This window comes from Xiphophorus hellerii, chromosome 23, assembly GCF_003331165.1.
Source record: "Xiphophorus hellerii strain 12219 chromosome 23, Xiphophorus_hellerii-4.1, whole genome shotgun sequence".
In the NCBI taxonomy this organism is placed as follows: domain Eukaryota; kingdom Metazoa; phylum Chordata; class Actinopteri; order Cyprinodontiformes; family Poeciliidae; genus Xiphophorus; species Xiphophorus hellerii.
The window spans coordinates 19,445,273-19,462,374 of NC_045694.1; the positions used below are offsets into that span (position 1 = coordinate 19,445,273).

Below are 17,102 nucleotides of genomic sequence, written 5' to 3' on the forward strand. Positions count from 1 at the left end.
ATATTTACCTGCCATGTCTATCTATAACTCACTGTATTATCTACAAACACAATTAAGTTGCTCACTGGAAAAAGAAAATTTTTTATAAAAGTCTTTTACGCTTTCTTTGTTAGGTACAGGACATATGCTAATGATTTCCATAGAGACACCATGGAAACTGAGATCAAATCCATATTTCTTAAAATACCACTTCAGTCTCTGTCATCAATACAGATGTTTCAAGAGAAAATCAAATTAGATTGGAGCTTTTTTACTTAGTGTAATGATGGAACAGGTAGTTCCTTTAAGTCTCCATAGAGTCTCCATAGAGTCTCCAAATATGTATCTTATCTCTACAAATAATCAGTGTGTAAAAAGAAAAAGTAAAAAAGTAATTACACATGTGAAGGATTTTGAATCGTAAAATCTCTTTAAATGGTTGATGTCATTTTCAAACATTTTTGTTTTTGCTTTTTTGAATCTTTACATCAAGTGTTATCTGCAGCTCACATAAAATGCTAAAAACCTGAAGCGGTTTATGGATACAAGTCACTTTTTCTTTAAACTTATGTGCAAATTGATTGTAATAATGTATTAATTCAGCTGTAATGGTTAAAGAAAAGCCAATTTAAAACCTTAAATTCAACAGTGGAAAAAAGAATAGCAGAGGGTTCCTGAGCTAAATGATTAGTTTATTTAAGGCCAACTATGTGTTTATTGAACAATATCTTTATAAAAGTCTTTTTTAATCCGTTTTATGATCTGAAATACTTGACAGCCACAAACAAAATAGTAAAACAAATCTATAAAGAGGCAAATGCTGTACTAGTCAGAGTGATTTCAGATGTTAAACATAAATTATATATTTTAAGAATTGGTCTTTTTTTTTTTTTACAGAATTGAAAATGATTTGGAGCAATTGGATTTTTGCACTGACTGTCTTCATTTTTGACAACACTAAGCATTGATTGACTAAATGTGTATTTGCTCTATGAAATTAGAAAACACTCCACTGATTATAATTCACATGGTGGGAACACAAGTCATGAAGGACTGAAATACTTACAGAGAGACTATTGACCAATAACGTTTATGACTGAACAATAGATTAAGAATCAAGTCCAAAAATGTATTGATTTCTAATTTTAAAAAATAAATTATTTCAATGAATCATTTCCTCATCAAAATGTAGTTTTCAGCTTCACTTCTTTGTTTCAAAGTGAACTGGTTGCTTGAACATACGTCGGATTGTTGTTCTTTGTTTAGTCTTAAACATTTTTGGTGCAAACTAATCTTAATTATTTTAAAGTAAGTTGGCCTAATTTACAAATTCCTCAAAATAAACCTAGCTTCTGAAAATAGTCACAGTTCATACTGAACTGTGATTCAAACAGCATAGCTGTGAAAAGCAATGCTGTTTGAGAACGTTTTCTCCTATTGTATTTATAAAACCTAAACCTTAGCATTCAGCTGTTCATAAGCAATAACTGAATCTGATGACTATTTGGTTCATGTTTCCTGATAATCGGGTAATTTTGATCTAATTTACTTTAACCAAGTTATAAATTACCATTGCTGAATTGTTTACTTTTGCACATTATAAAAACAGACTAACGGCAAATAAATAGACTAAAGGTTTTTCGGAAAAACAAATGTCCTTCTCTCTTTAATTCAAAATGTCTTTTATTAATCCTTAAGGGTCAATACCTGAAACTAGGATTGACAAGACTGTTTTTTTTTATTATTATTCTTAATGTAAAGTACAGTTTGTAGTTTAGCTATAAAGAAATCTAAAATTAATTGATACAATAATAATATTTGATAGGAAAACCATGAAATTGGGGTGGGGGTGGGGGGGGGGGCTTCATTTGCAAAGCACAGCTGTGTGAAACAGCTGGAAACTCTTCAGGTTTAAACTCCTTCTCTCTCACATGGAGATATTTAACTACACTGTTCATGTATCTTTGTCTTACTTCTCAAATATCTCAATCTTTTTTTTAAATTTCTGTTTTGGTGCTGAGCCACTGAGTAAAGTTCCCATGAACTTTAAAGCCATAAATAAAAAGTTAGTTTTCAACAAAATTCATGTACTATTCATGTATTTTTTTGGATTTCGAAGCAACTTAAAAAAACAAAACATCTTCAAGCCGTCTCACTTTGTTTCTTGTTTTTAAAGAAAATAAAGCCAGACAACATTGATATTTTAACAACCTTGCCATACATAATTTAGTAAAAGTTTGTTGTTTTTTTATTTCTCTAGATCAGATCTGGAGAAGCAGTTCATTCTTAGTCTTAGTCATCCAAAGAAAGTAACTCCAACAGAGACACCCGCCGCTGTAACACAGTGAGAGCAGAATGTTAAATGCTGAAATTTCAGCCTTTGACGCTCACCAGGTCTGACAGGTGGTGTGAAATCTCCAATAAGATTATGACACTTTTAACCTGCACGAATCCATCCTTTTATTAACAGCTCTCTGCCTGAGCAAAGAAGCCTAAAAGGGGCCATTTGGTCAAATTTGCCAGCAGTGAATGGAATAGTCTGAGCTTATTTCAAATGGTCCACCTGAAGTCTACATGTTCCCAGAGTGGCCGAGTCTGGAGTCCCATGAATCATAATGATTCATGAGAATCGACTGAAAAGTCAGGACTTGAATGACTGGGCATAACAAAAGGGAGCACATGTAGCCTTACTGATTCACTCCAAAATTGAATTTTGATTCAGTCTTTTAAAAACAAGACATTAATAAAAAAGATATATGCAATTATTCTTAGGTTACTGTGGCATTTAGCAAACAGAAATAGTTTTAAATGATCTAAAATAGTCGAAGTTTGGTCTGATTTAATTTCAGACAGTGAGAAAAAAATGGTTTGTGAATGAATATTCGGGAATAATTAAAACAGTTGCTCTGCTCTAGCATAGAGGGATAAAAATAACCTTATTTGAATGATTCCTCATCATAAATAAAGATAAGAGATAAAGTTACCAGAGATAAACATGCTAAAAGCTGCTGTAATGCCAGTCAAGATCGATTAAATAAATTCAATAAAGGATAATTGATTATTGAAAATGTCTCATTTTCAGCCAGCAGTTTTTGTTTTGTGTAAACGAAAATGTATCCTTCAAGCCCCCCCAAGAATAAACTCTCCTTTTACAGAAACAAACTTCTTGAATCTAAATCTGTCAGGGATATGAATACGTTTTTTATATTGCACAGCTATTTACATGTTTATAGACAGTCTGTCAAGGTAAGGGTCCAAAACCTAAGGATGCTGTGTAAAAGGAAGGTGGTGGTAGCATCATGCTGGGGTTTGTTTTGGTGCCAGCAGTACTGGTTCATGTCACCAAGTTGATCAAATGAAAATGGAGCTAACTCTCAAAAAAAACACATCAAAACTGTTTTTTATAGAGGGTAAAACATTTCTCATCTTAAAAAACCTCAAGCTATGATTAAAAGTCAGATTGGAGCTAAATAAATAAATAATATTAAGGGAACATAAATATTAATTGAAGTGCTTACTTATATTTTAGCTTGTATGCATAATTTTTAACTGTGTATATCAGATAAAATACACAATCAATACAAGCCGGTGCACTTTTTTCCCCCCCAGAAAACTTTAGTTGTACGTCATGTTGCATGCATCATTATTCCACCTAATTGAAATGCTCATAAAACAAGTAATGTTATTATGAGTCTCATGCACATGACCAGTTCATGGGAAGCTCTTTGAGACGTTTTCTATCGCTGGAGTCTGGTGGTGAATGTCTCACCTCATGAGGTTTCTGCTTGATATTAAATAGAACAAACAGGAGGAGTTTTCTCTAAGCCACAGCATAGATAATCGAACAAACTCTGCACACAATGAATCACTCTGTAAACTTATTTCTGAATGGCTGCAGTCTTATTGAGTGGTAATGCATGCATGCATGTGCTCAGGGACATCTGCAAAAAAAAAAAAAAAAAAAAAATGAAAACAGTTTGTCGCTGCATCAATAAATAAGAGGCAGAACTCTGCCACGCTCAAGAAATCTTAATGCTAAAACAACCCATCAGTTGTCTACTTGGATGAGGACTGAATTTTAAGTTTTACAATTTCACATCCTGTATGTGGATGTAAAAACTATTCCAGAAATGTAATACGCTGAATCTTCCAGACTGTCTTTCGGTTTGCCATCCACACCAGTTTTAATATTCAGCATCTGCAATTGTACAAAGCTTTCATTATTCCACATAATATGAGTTACATGGGAAGACACTGTTGATGTTAAAACTACATAGTAGATATTGGTGAAAGATGCGGCCATCCAGAAAACTTTAGTTGAAGTGTGAAGACTCTTGTGAGCACTACATTTTTTTCTGTTACCTTTTCCACTAATTTTGTGTTTCCTGTTTTATTATTACCACAGTGGATTCTCCTGACCCCTTGTGTTTGGGGTACAATTTAAACATTTTTTGTTTTTTACCTGGTCCTTGTACCATTTTCTCAAGCTGCCCTGGAGAAATGCCTCAATAGCTCATATAACAAAAAGCACCACTGCACTCAATCATGTGGTGTAGACGCTGCTCATACAGTCAGGATCAGCTAGAGAATTCCTCCTGTTAAAAGAGAGTTGTTCCTTTCTACTGTCACCGTGTTTTTTTCAGGACAAGGTGATGACTGGCATTCTTTCACAAAATTAACATATGATCCGCTGAATACGTCTGCATCATTAGGATGCAATCCTGTATCTCATAACATGGTTCAATCGAACTGGAAGGAGTTGGATTTATATAAATTAGTTAGATTCTACTTATTTTCATATGAATTTGGTTGTTTTTCTGGTATCGATTAAATTTTTTTTTCCTGAATTAGAGATCAACTTTCTGACCGGTAAAGATCATTTATTTATGAAAAACATTTAACAAATATACTAACACACACATATACAGTATATATGTATATATGAAGGCATTATTGTCCTTGTGAAGAAAGTGATGATGAGCTCATCTAAGCACAGACCCCAGAGATGCTTCAGATATGGTGAATATTGAAACAACTCCTGGAGGAATCTCTGACAGCAGCTGCAGACTTTTTCACAGAGATGATTTTCTCTGATTTACGCCCAGGAGAATCACATTAGAAATTTTCCACAAATCCAGCCTCTAATTCAATGACAATCAGCTAAGGGAGCTCCTTGAGTCAGGTTCTGACAGACTCATTTTCTGTTGAATTGCCTTCCTACATCTTCCATCACATAATCTGTAGTCATAGGGGGTGTTTAACTGTGTAAATGAAACTAGTTTGTTTAGATTTTCATTAGCTTAAACGTTGTACAGCTCTAAGGTGATGGGATTGCTCCTGACAGACATATTGTCAGCAATAAGCACCAAAAATAAGTAAACATGTCTTATAATCAAAGAGATAAATTGGATTTTCATATTGATTTATCCAAACCCAGTTTCTCTGTCATCCTGACCACTATGAAGGAGACAATAAACCAGCCAAACACAAACCACTGAAGATTTTACAGAACATGCAGAACAAGCGGCAACATGGAGCCCACAGACCACCACCAGCAGTCAAAGAGTTTTGGCTGAGGTAGCAACAGCAAAGTGACTGAGACAGACACAGTGGGGGTTCAAACTAGCAACCCGCCAGTTACCGGACGAATCCCTGATACTTGAGGTCCTGCTGCCGACCCAAATCAGGACAAATCAAGTTCTCATACACCAAACTTGCTCATCCATGCCTTTTTGAAGCATAAATTTATCCAAAATATCTTTGCATGCTGAGCCATGGCAGATCCACACACTACTGTATGATGATCACTGCAACCAAATTTACACTTGCAAATATAGTCGTGTGACTTCCAAGCACCTTAATTCAATGATTTGGAGGCATTAGTGAAAACTTTGTATTGTCTGGAGTTGGAGAATATAAAACTTATCAGTGTGTTCAATTTAACAAGTACAAAAGACATGTTTGGATGCAATATTTAGTAGTATATAAGATTAAGTAAAGTTAGTAGGAATCAGGCTCTCCACATCTATAAACATGGACAAACTGAATGGACAAACATCCTTTAATACTCACAACAAGTCTATTTCCTTAGCGAGATGCTAAAGCTCATGGAGAGTGATGGAGTAAATAAAGTGTCCTGGAAAAGAGGGTTAATCCTAATTAATACAGTTATCACAGTTTTATACAGCATCGCAGTTACTTTAAGAAATGTCATAGCTCAGTCTTATGGGAAATGCAGAAAACAAAACAACAAAACTGCTGCTATTATTGCTAAATTTGTGTAAGCCTCTGACCTGAACTGTAAACTATGCAACTATTTTTTTTTTCTAACAAAGAGACAACTACATGGTTAATTTAATTGCTCTAGAAAAGTAATTTAAAAAAAATAAATAAAAATCACACGTTCTGCTTGTGAGGATAAAATAAATTCACGGAATCTGCAGCGAGTTTGCAGTTTGCCAACGCTTGACCCGGATCATGCAGACTCTGCTCGGGGGTTGCATCATCTGCAGCAGCAAAGTGAGTGCAGAGATGTTAATACCACCCTCTCTGTGTTTATTGACTTTTAACAAAGGGGGAGGACCGGCTGTATCCGTGTGCACGCCTGTGTAAATATTCATTCTGGATTTGACCAGGAGCACTGATATAGTACACAGGGATTACGCACATAAATTTACACTCCCACACAAAACGGTGGAAATAACTACATCTTCTCCGAGGCTGCGATGCATATTTATCAAGGCGTAGACGCCCTTGGCCACATGCTCGCTGGATTGTGGCGGGATGGGGAGTGAGCCGGCTGTCTGGTGCAGAGGGATCGCCCTGAATCTCAACCTGCCCTCCCTCTGCTATCGCGATGAGGAAAAACACGAGGACTTCAGCAACAGGCTGAGGAGGGGTCAGCAGGGATTTGTCGTGTGTGGCTGAATCCTTCTCATCACCTGTGCACTCTTAACAGGAGTCTTGGGAGCGGAGATGCAGCTCTCTGGGCATGTTTGGAGGATCTACATATTAAAACCAGCTCTGAATCACCAGGCTGGATATTATGATGCAGACACACACAGAGAGAGAGAGAGAGAGAGAGAGTAGGTGCAATAAGCTGATATTACTCCATCAGAGAATCTGAAGCATGTTCTTTGAAACTTTCTCCTTCAGCAGAAGGTCGCAGTGCTTGCTGCAGTCCATATTAAGGACATTATTAAAGGCCTTTGTGTGTCTGTCTTTCTTGCCGCTTGCTGAATGGTAAACAGCAGAATGGCTTCCTCATTACCTCCTGGAAACATGCAGACAAACAGCACCAATCGCGGAGCAGATACAAACCGCCTAACAACAGATTTTGTGACTCAGTTTTTTCAACATAAATAGCGAGAAAGCAGACACCCTCCCTGTGTAGGTCCACCTCAGATTGCTTAGTAACTTCAGTGCTTGCGTGTTTTGTCCTTGACACAACACAGAACGAGAAAAAGCAACATGAAAAATAAAGAAAGAAAGCGCCCTGAGTAATAATATCTGAGGCTCTTTCACACAACCATGGCACATCATAGTGAGCTATGTTCTCCGAATAATTAGTGGATAACCTGTTAGGGGCAGCAGCTGAGCGTTGCTGGGAGTCACTAATGAATAGTCTCATAATCGCTTCCTAGGTTAGATTAGAAGGACGCCATTAACATCAACTCATCTGCCTGGACATCTGACGCATGAAAGGAGGCCCATCCAGCCGTAATCATCCAGTTAGTTTCTTTTTAAGCGGGCCTTTATCAAAGTCTACTTTCATCTATAATGCGCGACTTTCTCAGGAGGTGGCGGAGGCTGCACAATGCGGCGCAGCGGGCCTCAGTCTGTCACATTGGGTAGATGTTTTTGTTATTTGTCGGCTTCAATTATAATCCGGTCAAAAGGCACCGCAGAAAGTGTGGTGCGGTGTCTCTGGTCCCGGAGGAGGGGCCCAAGGAGTCGCAGGGGGGCCCCTAGAGGAACATCTAATGTCGCTCTGTCCGTCAGAAAACAAACGCGACCAGAGCGCATTAGTGTCACTTGATCATTTCGGCTTCCGTGGCAGATCTTGTCCACGGATCCTCAGTAGGAGAAAGATCAATGGGTTGTTAGACACAAAGTGGGGGAAAATGTTTCCGTAACAACTTCCATTGATGACACAGATTCATTGTCTACTTCCTTTGATTAGTAATCAAAAGATATCATTTTCACGCGACGCCGTTTCGGCAGGGTTTTGTAAAATAACAAGCGGTACTTGTCAAGCTTAGTGGGCCATTCCCATTAAGAGTGCAGAGTGTTGTTAAGTAGCGTTTGCCACCATACAGATTTAGCTGCTTGTTTCACATTTCACTAGTTCCTTCTTTAAAAAAAATAAAAAATGGTTGAACAGTCAGATCAGAGGGAAACATCCACTTTCGAGTCTGGAGTTTGACTAGGTCACTCTAAAACCATTATGATTTGATGGAAACCATTTTATTGCAGCTCTATCTGTACGTTAAGGGTCATTTTCCTGCTATATCGCTCTGTCTTACCTTAACTTTGATCAGATTTTCTGTCTGCTGAAGAAAAGCATCCTCACAGCAGGAAGCTCCCTGTCCAGCTTGTCACATGTTTGGCAGAATGTCTTGGTAGATTTGCAGATATTTGCTTTATTCTCTCATTTTCAGATATGTTGATGAGTGTTTTAGTAAATTCTCAAACCATATTGTTATGAGTTAATCCTGCCTCAATAATTGCATCTCTGACCTGTCTTACAACTTCCTGATGGTATTTGATGCAACATGCAGAGATTAAATACAGGTGGATTACCTTTACTAATTAGGCGACTTCAGCAGGCAATTGGCTGGAATAGATTTAGTCTGTAAATACATGATGCAATGAAATTTATTACAATAACAAAAATCTCAATATTCTTATATACAGATGACACCATTGTATATTTATATGTAAAAAAAAAAAAACAAGCATCAGGATGCATAAAAAGTATCTGGTCATAATATTTACGTTTAGTGTTGATGCCAGTGTGTGTGGTACTTTTAAGATCTATTAAATACATCAAAATGTTACTGACTGTCACAGTACTGCATTAGGCATATTATCAAAACTTATCAAGACTTATCAAAACTTCTAAAATGTATATAAAAAAAGTTTCAAATAAAATGTGATTTAATTAATTGTGGTCACTTTACTATCAATGCTTCACATATAGGAATTGCACAAGTTATTATATTAAACAGCAATGTTTTAAAAATACTGAATTAAAAAGTAAACATTTTACAGCAGCTGCAGAGTTTCGACTGTCCAAAAACAAGCTCTAATCAACAATTACTAGTTAGAGATCTATGCATTTTTTTATTCTTAATTTTTTGGGGGAACTTTTATCCAGCTTTTTGTAATTCAATAAATTATATGTTTTAATGTTTAATGTTGCTTTACACAATCCGCCAGTCAGGGACTGCAGAAGCTTCGATTCTACAACTGTTTCTGGCATGTTGTTGAAGGACGCGCTGAAGTACTCATTTTAATTAATCTGGATTGTTCTTTTTAAATAAATAAAGGATTTTGACATGAGAACTGCACTCTTTCTTTTTCTGCTCCTCCTTCTTCCAACATGTTGGTATTTTGGTGCAGCTGGTGGACTTTGAAGATGGCTTCCTGAGAATGAAAAATACCTGTCCTCAGGCTAAATCTGAAATTTTAATGTCCGCATCATCAAACTGGGATGTTTTAAGCTATGCAATTTATATGATGTAGTTTCTGACCATAATTTTATCATAGCCTCATAAACTTACTTCTCTAGGATGTGTTGTGTTTTTATAAATCCTATTTGAAGTATGAAAAAGTTCTCCTGCTGTTATTAATTTCCTGTCCTCTTCATTGCAATTATAGTTTTTTTTTTTCCAAGCCCTGACAGTTTTCATGGCAACTTTAATATAGCTAATCTGGGAAAGTAAATTTCTCTGTTATACGTTACATTTGATTTAAATTAAATATGTTCTCTGGGGTGCATACATCCACATTGACTATAATGAATCAATCCCAGTGTTTGCAGAAAGTTGAAAGCAACCAGCAGTCACTCAGAGGTGTTTTGCTTTTTTTTTTTTTTTTTTTTAAACATTATTTATGTAATAGTACTGAACACAACAAAACTAGAAATAGCCCAGGCCTGGAGGGAAAAATATTACGTCAACAGATAATTAGGAGAGCAGACTCGGAGCCATGGTCGGCTGTAGTGGTTCTCAGGACAGTTGACTACAAAGAGAAAAATGAATTCATCTTTTATGTAATGGGCAAATTCTGCTTTGCTGTTGGATATTTTTTTTTAGTTCTCATTAATTAGGATTAATGTAAAAAAAAGTTGTGAAAATGTATTAGATTTCCTCAGTTTGTGTGCTTCAGATCTTCAAACTAATCGTAATAACCACAGCAATGCCAGATTACTCCCTGACCTGCATCATCAAAAGAGGCTAAAACATCCCCAAAACACCACGTCATAAAAGTTACAAAGTCATTTATAATACTTAAAAGACTCAGGTGATTCAGCTGGATCTATTATCCACAAACGGAGAAACTTGAAACAGTGGACGGCCTTTGAGGAGCCGTCAGGCAAAAAGACCTGCTGACCAACAACAAAATGAAGACTCTTCCAAAGTTTTCCAAAAACTGTTTTCAAAGAACTGCAGCATGGAATATCCAGATTATTTCTTAAATTTAAAACGTAAGGCATAAGCCTGGAATTATTTAAGAATTTCAATACGATATTGTGACTTCTAAGGACCCTGCAGCAACACATTTAAACATGTTAACCTCTAAAATATGATTATTGCATTACAAGCTGGGTATCAGCCTGTTAAACTGCTTTAAATCACATAAGTAACATGCAAGCTTTGAAAGTCTTAGTAAAAAAAAAATCATAAACATACAATCAGTTATGTTTTGAAGAAATATGAATAATTGTACCCAGGGAAAAAAGTCCATGGGCCATTTCCTGCATGTCTTCTTCCTGTCCGGCTACTAATAAATCAAGGCCAGTAACTGTAAAACTAAAACTATCACAATATTGCAAAAATGTTGTCATAGTTACTGTTTTTAAACTTTACTTAATGTGATTTTGCTCCCTTTTCCCATCCACCTTTGCAAAGGACAAGATATAAATGAATCAGTCTTGTATAATAAAATTTACTTTGTAAATGTTCATTGTTTTTTGCTTCCCCTGATTTTAAAAAAAACTGAAGGAATAAAATAAATGAATAAAATCAAGTGATTTTCAGAAAGAACCACCCTTTCCATTTATCTTTGCTTTGATTAAAGAGAAAAGTTATTTTTGTCAAAAAAATACCCCTAATTTATTACATTTTCTGCAAGTAACTCACATCAACATGGTGCAGATTTATTTAGAAAAATATTTGACAGTGTATTGTACAACACATCTGAATATTCTTCATTTAGATACAAAAATGGAGAGATTTGTAGGAAACTGTGCATACCACAACCAAAACAATCACCGGAAAGACGAGGACATAATATACACAATAAAGGAAGACTCCATATTTGGTCACACAATCTAAAAGCCGTCTTTGACATTTAAACACCTCTTCAATACCCTTTTGTTATGAGATGAAAGAAATGGTGAGAAACATTTAGAACTCTTCCCTCTTATTATAGGTGTAAGATTTATTAATGAAAAAAATCTGAATTAATCATCTCTTTACAATGTCATCTCTTTATAAGCAGATTTTTAATATTCTGAATAGAGATTGCAAATAAAGTTATGTGCTTCAAGCAGTATTGGTGAATATAAGAGGAGCGTCTCCTCTATGCAATAGTGTTCAATCTGTCTCTTAGTTCAGGATTTTAACTGCAGCATGAACTGGGATATGTACACACTTTAAATAAAAAATTAAAATGCAAACTCTAGGGTCAGTTCCTTTTTATGAATAATTTAAAAAACTAAATCCATACAAATTCTGTCAACGTCAAGGCATATGCAAGAGATTTCATGTTTCCAGTGCAAATGAAAGATGTCACTAAACCAGATGTCCAAAATGAGGAGAAGGAGACGGCCATGTTGGAGAACAGATGTCTCCAACACACGTATCTGATACACAGAGTCTCTTACGCTTTGCTTCAGCTCAGAAAACTGGCATGATAGCTTGAAATCTGGCCACAAGCCAGAGCTAAACACACTTGCTCCCTGTTGTGCTCCACCTCCATTTTGGCGTGCGGCGGCCTCTAGTTGAAAGAGGAGAAGAGATGGAGAAGTGGCCCATCTCCAGATCGAGAATTCCAGCGCAGGCCGTCTGTGAGGATCGAGGGAACATGGCGGTGGAGACTTCTCTCAGCAGGAGCAGTTCCCGCAGCCCTTCACGCTGTTCAGGATCTCCTCCTGCAGCTTCTTTCTCTCCTCCTCCTTCTGGGACAGCCGCTCGGCCGGCGGCTCGGCTGAGTTCTTGCCGGTGCCGCTGTTCAGGATTTTGCTGTTCTGAGCGTTCCACAGTTCTGCATATAAGCTGCCTGGGGTGGCGAGGAGGGTGTGGTGGCTGCCTTGCTCTGCCACTTTGCCCTGGAAACACAAGAGAGGAGCGAACGCTCAGATTAAAATAAAGGGGCCACGAGCACAGACACAGTCGGCGTTGCATCGTGACCGCGCTGCTAAGAGTCCGCGACGCCTCCCCAACAACTGTTGCGTTCTCGCAAAAAAACACAAACTCGTGGACGAAAACGACAAACGCTTCCCCTCCCACGCAGCCACACACAAACGAGGGCATCCCCTTCCCCCACCTCGTCTGAGCGTGCAGAGGTGTTGGCAGTGTCTTTAGCACACCCAGGACGAGCATGTGACTGTACCCTGCTCGTTATTTTAATGAGCACCCCAGGCAGTCCTCTGCTGGTGACACTAGCATACACTGTGGCGACATCACACGCAGACGTGCCTCCTCGTCACAACCCTCTGATCCCCGCCATCTGACTCCGGGAACACGGAACGAGACAAGCAGTTCAAAGAAGTCTCCTCTCATTTTATCCTCCCGCTCAAGCACTGGTGGAAAATGTCAGCTCACCTGCATCGCTTCTAACATTAACTCTTACTTTCTAGATAATAACCGACTTCACTCCTGGTCTCTTTTGTGTTTTACAGCCGTGCACGGCGGCGCTTATTTCCGCTTGCCTGGATGCAGAAAAAGAGATTCACTTCTGCCACAGTTTAGAACAATAGCGGTTGTCAGAGAAGCCATCTGAGGAGCCATGTATAGCCCTGAACAAGGCCTCATCAGTATCTGGGAAGATGGCCCATACATTATTAGACACGGAGACAAACAACACGAGCCATCTGACCAAAACAGCCAGTCGAGTCAGACTGCTTTAATGAGCCCTTATGGAGAAAATAATACATTCTCTTCTGCAGACAGTCGTCCTGTTGTTGTTGAAGTTAATGAGAAAAGTTAAATGAAGCAGGTTTTTATCACGTACAATGGGGAAAAGGTAACGGTGGGAAATAAATGAGTGCCAAAACCGGCGCGGCGGGCTATATGCTCATTGCTGGCAGATACGCAGCGCTGAAGGTTATGCAGAGTGCAGGTCATCGTCCTTCTCTTCAATGCAAATGTAACTAATTGGACTGGCAATTAACACTGAGGTTGTTTGGATTCAGAAAGTCATCCATGATATGATTTGCTTTTCCATCACACATATGTTCTGAATGAAAATGTTAATGAGTGAAGGTATGCAGCCACGCTAAAGACACACAGGCGAGCTCTCACCTGATTGAGGACCAGAATCTGATCTGCATCCACGATCGTGGACAGCCGGTGGGCGATGAACAGCGACGTCCGGTCCTTTACTATCTCCTTCGTTGAACTCAGGATGTTCTGGAAGCACAAAGAAAATGATCGAAACCTGCAGCAATTTATTTTCTTGTGTTAAGAAAAATGATTATTTTTTGGTGCTTAATACAGTTAATCTACGACATGTGTAACAGTTATATACAATACTCTTATTTGGAACAGGTCTCGTCTGAGATGCGGTAAGCAGACAAAGCAGGGCCCTTTTTTTTTTTCCTCCCCTGCTGACACCACAGCAATAAAATTTACAGTCCGATGGGGAGGGGAAGAGACTCTTTGGCGCCAGGGATCTTCCGTATCAGGCAGCGATGAGCACCTAAGAGGTCCGCCCCTTTTGCTTGGACAAAAAACAGACACCTTTGCCATAATGAGGGGAGTTTCCAAGTTCTCTGAGTGCTGAGGGAGTTTCTAATAGGTCAGCACGAGGAACGCCTTCTTTGCATATATTAAATAGGGAAACACCTCTTTAGTTTATAATTCCAGGTCAGCACCCGAGAGTTTGAGAGTTTTTTCCATCTTTTCTCCACGTGGGCGCCTTTGTCTGTCTTGGTGTTTCGTGTTGTCTGTTTCCCCTTGTCTGTATAAAATGTATATCTCTGTTCCTCTGCAGCTTTGTTGTTCATTGCTTTGTATGAGATTAAACTCTGTGATCTGTGACGTCAACACGCTTTGTTGTTGTTTCGTTTTAGCAGCACGCCGTCGCTGCACGTCGCCCACGGAGAACGTCACTCGCCGGTCCCGGGCAAAATTAAAAGAGGAAGAAGGAGCCAAACGTTTTGTCCAAAGCTAGCATTAAATGATCTTCTTTTTTTAATACTTGCCACTTCGTGTGATAAATCGACATAATATAGAGCACATAATTGTGATGTGGAGGGAAAAGGATCCACGATTTACAAATTGTACCCAAAGAAAAATCTGAGACAGGTGCTATGTTTTAATTTTCAGCTTCTTAAAGCATTTATCATTTCCCTCCACACCAAAGAAATTGGATGTTTTTAAAAGAATGTCATTTTCTTTCCACTTCTCAACCATACACTCTTTGGCGTTGGTCTGTCCAATAAAATCCCATCAAAACACATTGAAGATTGCTGTTTTAATGTGAGAAAATGTGAAAAAGTTCAAAGGAAGTGAATACGTCTGCAGGGCTCTGTTTAACATCCTAAGCCTTACAATAGCATCCCCTAATCCAAAGGAAAACAGTTTGCAATAACTGTGGTGTGAAAAAGAGCATGAATGACAGAATATATATGAAACATATTCCCACACCTTGATTCGACAGAGACACTCAAAGTCAATACAATATTGCTCAGCAACATCCACCTTCATTTGCTTTTCTTTCCACTGTGTGCATGATAATCTAAAAACATCTTTGTTATGAGAGGCAACAGTAAAAAAAAAAAAAAAAAAACTCAATTAACAGCCACGTTTGCTGCCCAACTCGTTTTTTTTTTTTTCTGCACAAGTTCAGAAAGATCATGCTGAACTTTCTCATTAGATGTAACATTTACAAAGACTGTGTGGTTTAAGCTGAGCTGGAGATTAAGTGGGAGAAAGAGAGGCAGGTGGCGGGGAGAGGAGTGCATTGGGGTGCTGCGTGTGTGCCTGCGTGTGTGGGAGGGTGTGGGGTGTGTGTCACAGCAGGTATGTGATGCAGGAGGGAGCTGAATTATTGTGTACCTACAGCAGGTGACTGAGTGGGTGTTTGTTCTGCTAAATGTGTATGCAGACAGTGCGAACTGTTATTATGCACGCATGCCGGTGTCTGTCTCAGCGGCAGGACCGACCTCTTCTGTGATGGAGTCCAGGGACGAGGTCGCTTCGTCGTACAGGAGGATGGGCGGGTTCTTGAGGATGGCGCGGGCGATGGCGACGCGTTGCTTCTCCCCGCCTGAAATAGACAAAGAGACGTTATTAATAAGAGGTGAAGAGAGCTGTGGTGTTTGACATACGCAAAGAGACAGGCAACAAGTTGCTGTTTGGCTCGTCTCTTCATTATTGCCACAAACGGAGGGGCCATTGCTCACACAATAGCAATGCTGCAGGCTTTGAGTCTGGAAAAAAACAGACTTTCATTTAATTGTGAGGAAAAAAAGTCAGCAGGGCTCAAAGATTTCTCCCACTGTGTCTGACTCGGCCTTTATTACATGCGAGCGGCGTGTGGCCTCTTGAAAGAAAGCGGCTTTCAGCGAGTGTAAACATGGCTGGCGGTGGAGAGCGGCGAGCACCGCGACGCACACTGGCCCCTTCCTGATCCACACCCCTCCTCTCATTGCTCGCTGGCAGCTGTCACATACAGCAGCAGTGAAATTAATGAGAACTTAGTCATGTCTTTATTTTGTCCGTTCTCTCACTCACTCCACATGCTGCTGGTAATTGCGCGTCGAAGACAGAAACGGTTCAGTCTTGTTTACGTGGGCTAAGTGAGTGACACTAAGAACCCGATTGCACAAAGTCTCGTGTTGATCGAATTAGGACAACTTACAGGCAGCCTGCACTTAAACACACTTATGGTCTTAAAATGAATAAATGAATGACAGCGCAATGATGGTGGAAGTGATTAAACTGAAACTTTGATGCAGTTCGTAGCCGTTTCTCTACAGACAAAAGTTATTTTGACAACTTAGCCGTTTGTGTATCCGAGGGGAAACATTTCTAAGCAAATGCTTAAAAACAACATCGCTGCCATTTCGAAATGTTTCATCAGAAAATACAAATTATTTTTAGAAGCAGGATGTAAATTTCTTTTTATTACTTAAACTCAAAACAAGCAGGTGTAGCTCACTAAAAATGTTCCAAGATCTGGTGCCAGTTATCAGTGGCTCATGCCAACAAAATTAACACTACTCGTTGAAATAAAAAAAAAGCTAAATGTTCGCTGAAAAGTTATTTAATTAAATCCGAATGTCTCGAGTATGCCTGTGTAACTTTTGTAATTGGCTTCGACAAGAGTTTGCTTGATATGTTGATCCCCTCCCACTTTCGAGGCGGCCCTCTGCTGAATGCAAACACCACCAGAACCGGAAAACAACAGGGCCAGGCCCCGCAGAGCTAAAAGGCCTTAATACTGCAACATAAAAATCATGCAACCCACCCACAAAACTGAAGCTTTTCAGCCAGTCGCACCCCCTCTATGTCAACAGAAAGAAAAGGAAACAATATCTGCTGGGAAACATGGAGGAGGCTCAGTGTTATTAAGAAGCACCTTTGCTGTATCTGACAAGAGGATAGCTCTGTATTTATAAGATTCTATTTATCTATTTGAATTCAAGTCCATTTAACTTTTAATTAAAT

At 38.8% G+C, this 17,102-nt stretch overlaps 1 protein-coding gene across 1 annotated transcript in view; it reads right to left on the reverse strand.

Moving 5' to 3' along the window:
• Positions 1-11,341: 11,341 nt before the first annotated feature.
• The window catches only part of abcb7 (ATP-binding cassette, sub-family B (MDR/TAP), member 7), a 32,973-nt gene continuing 27,212 nt past the window's right edge, over positions 11,342-17,102 (reverse strand). The window contains exons 14-16 of the mRNA XM_032554749.1: positions 15,596-15,699; positions 13,731-13,838; positions 11,342-12,535 (exon numbers count right to left, since the gene is read on the reverse strand). Of these exons, the coding sequence (XP_032410640.1) occupies positions 12,311-12,535; positions 13,731-13,838; positions 15,596-15,699 (437 nt within the window). The 3' untranslated portion in view covers positions 11,342-12,310. The remainder of the gene's footprint in view (positions 12,536-13,730; positions 13,839-15,595; positions 15,700-17,102) is intronic.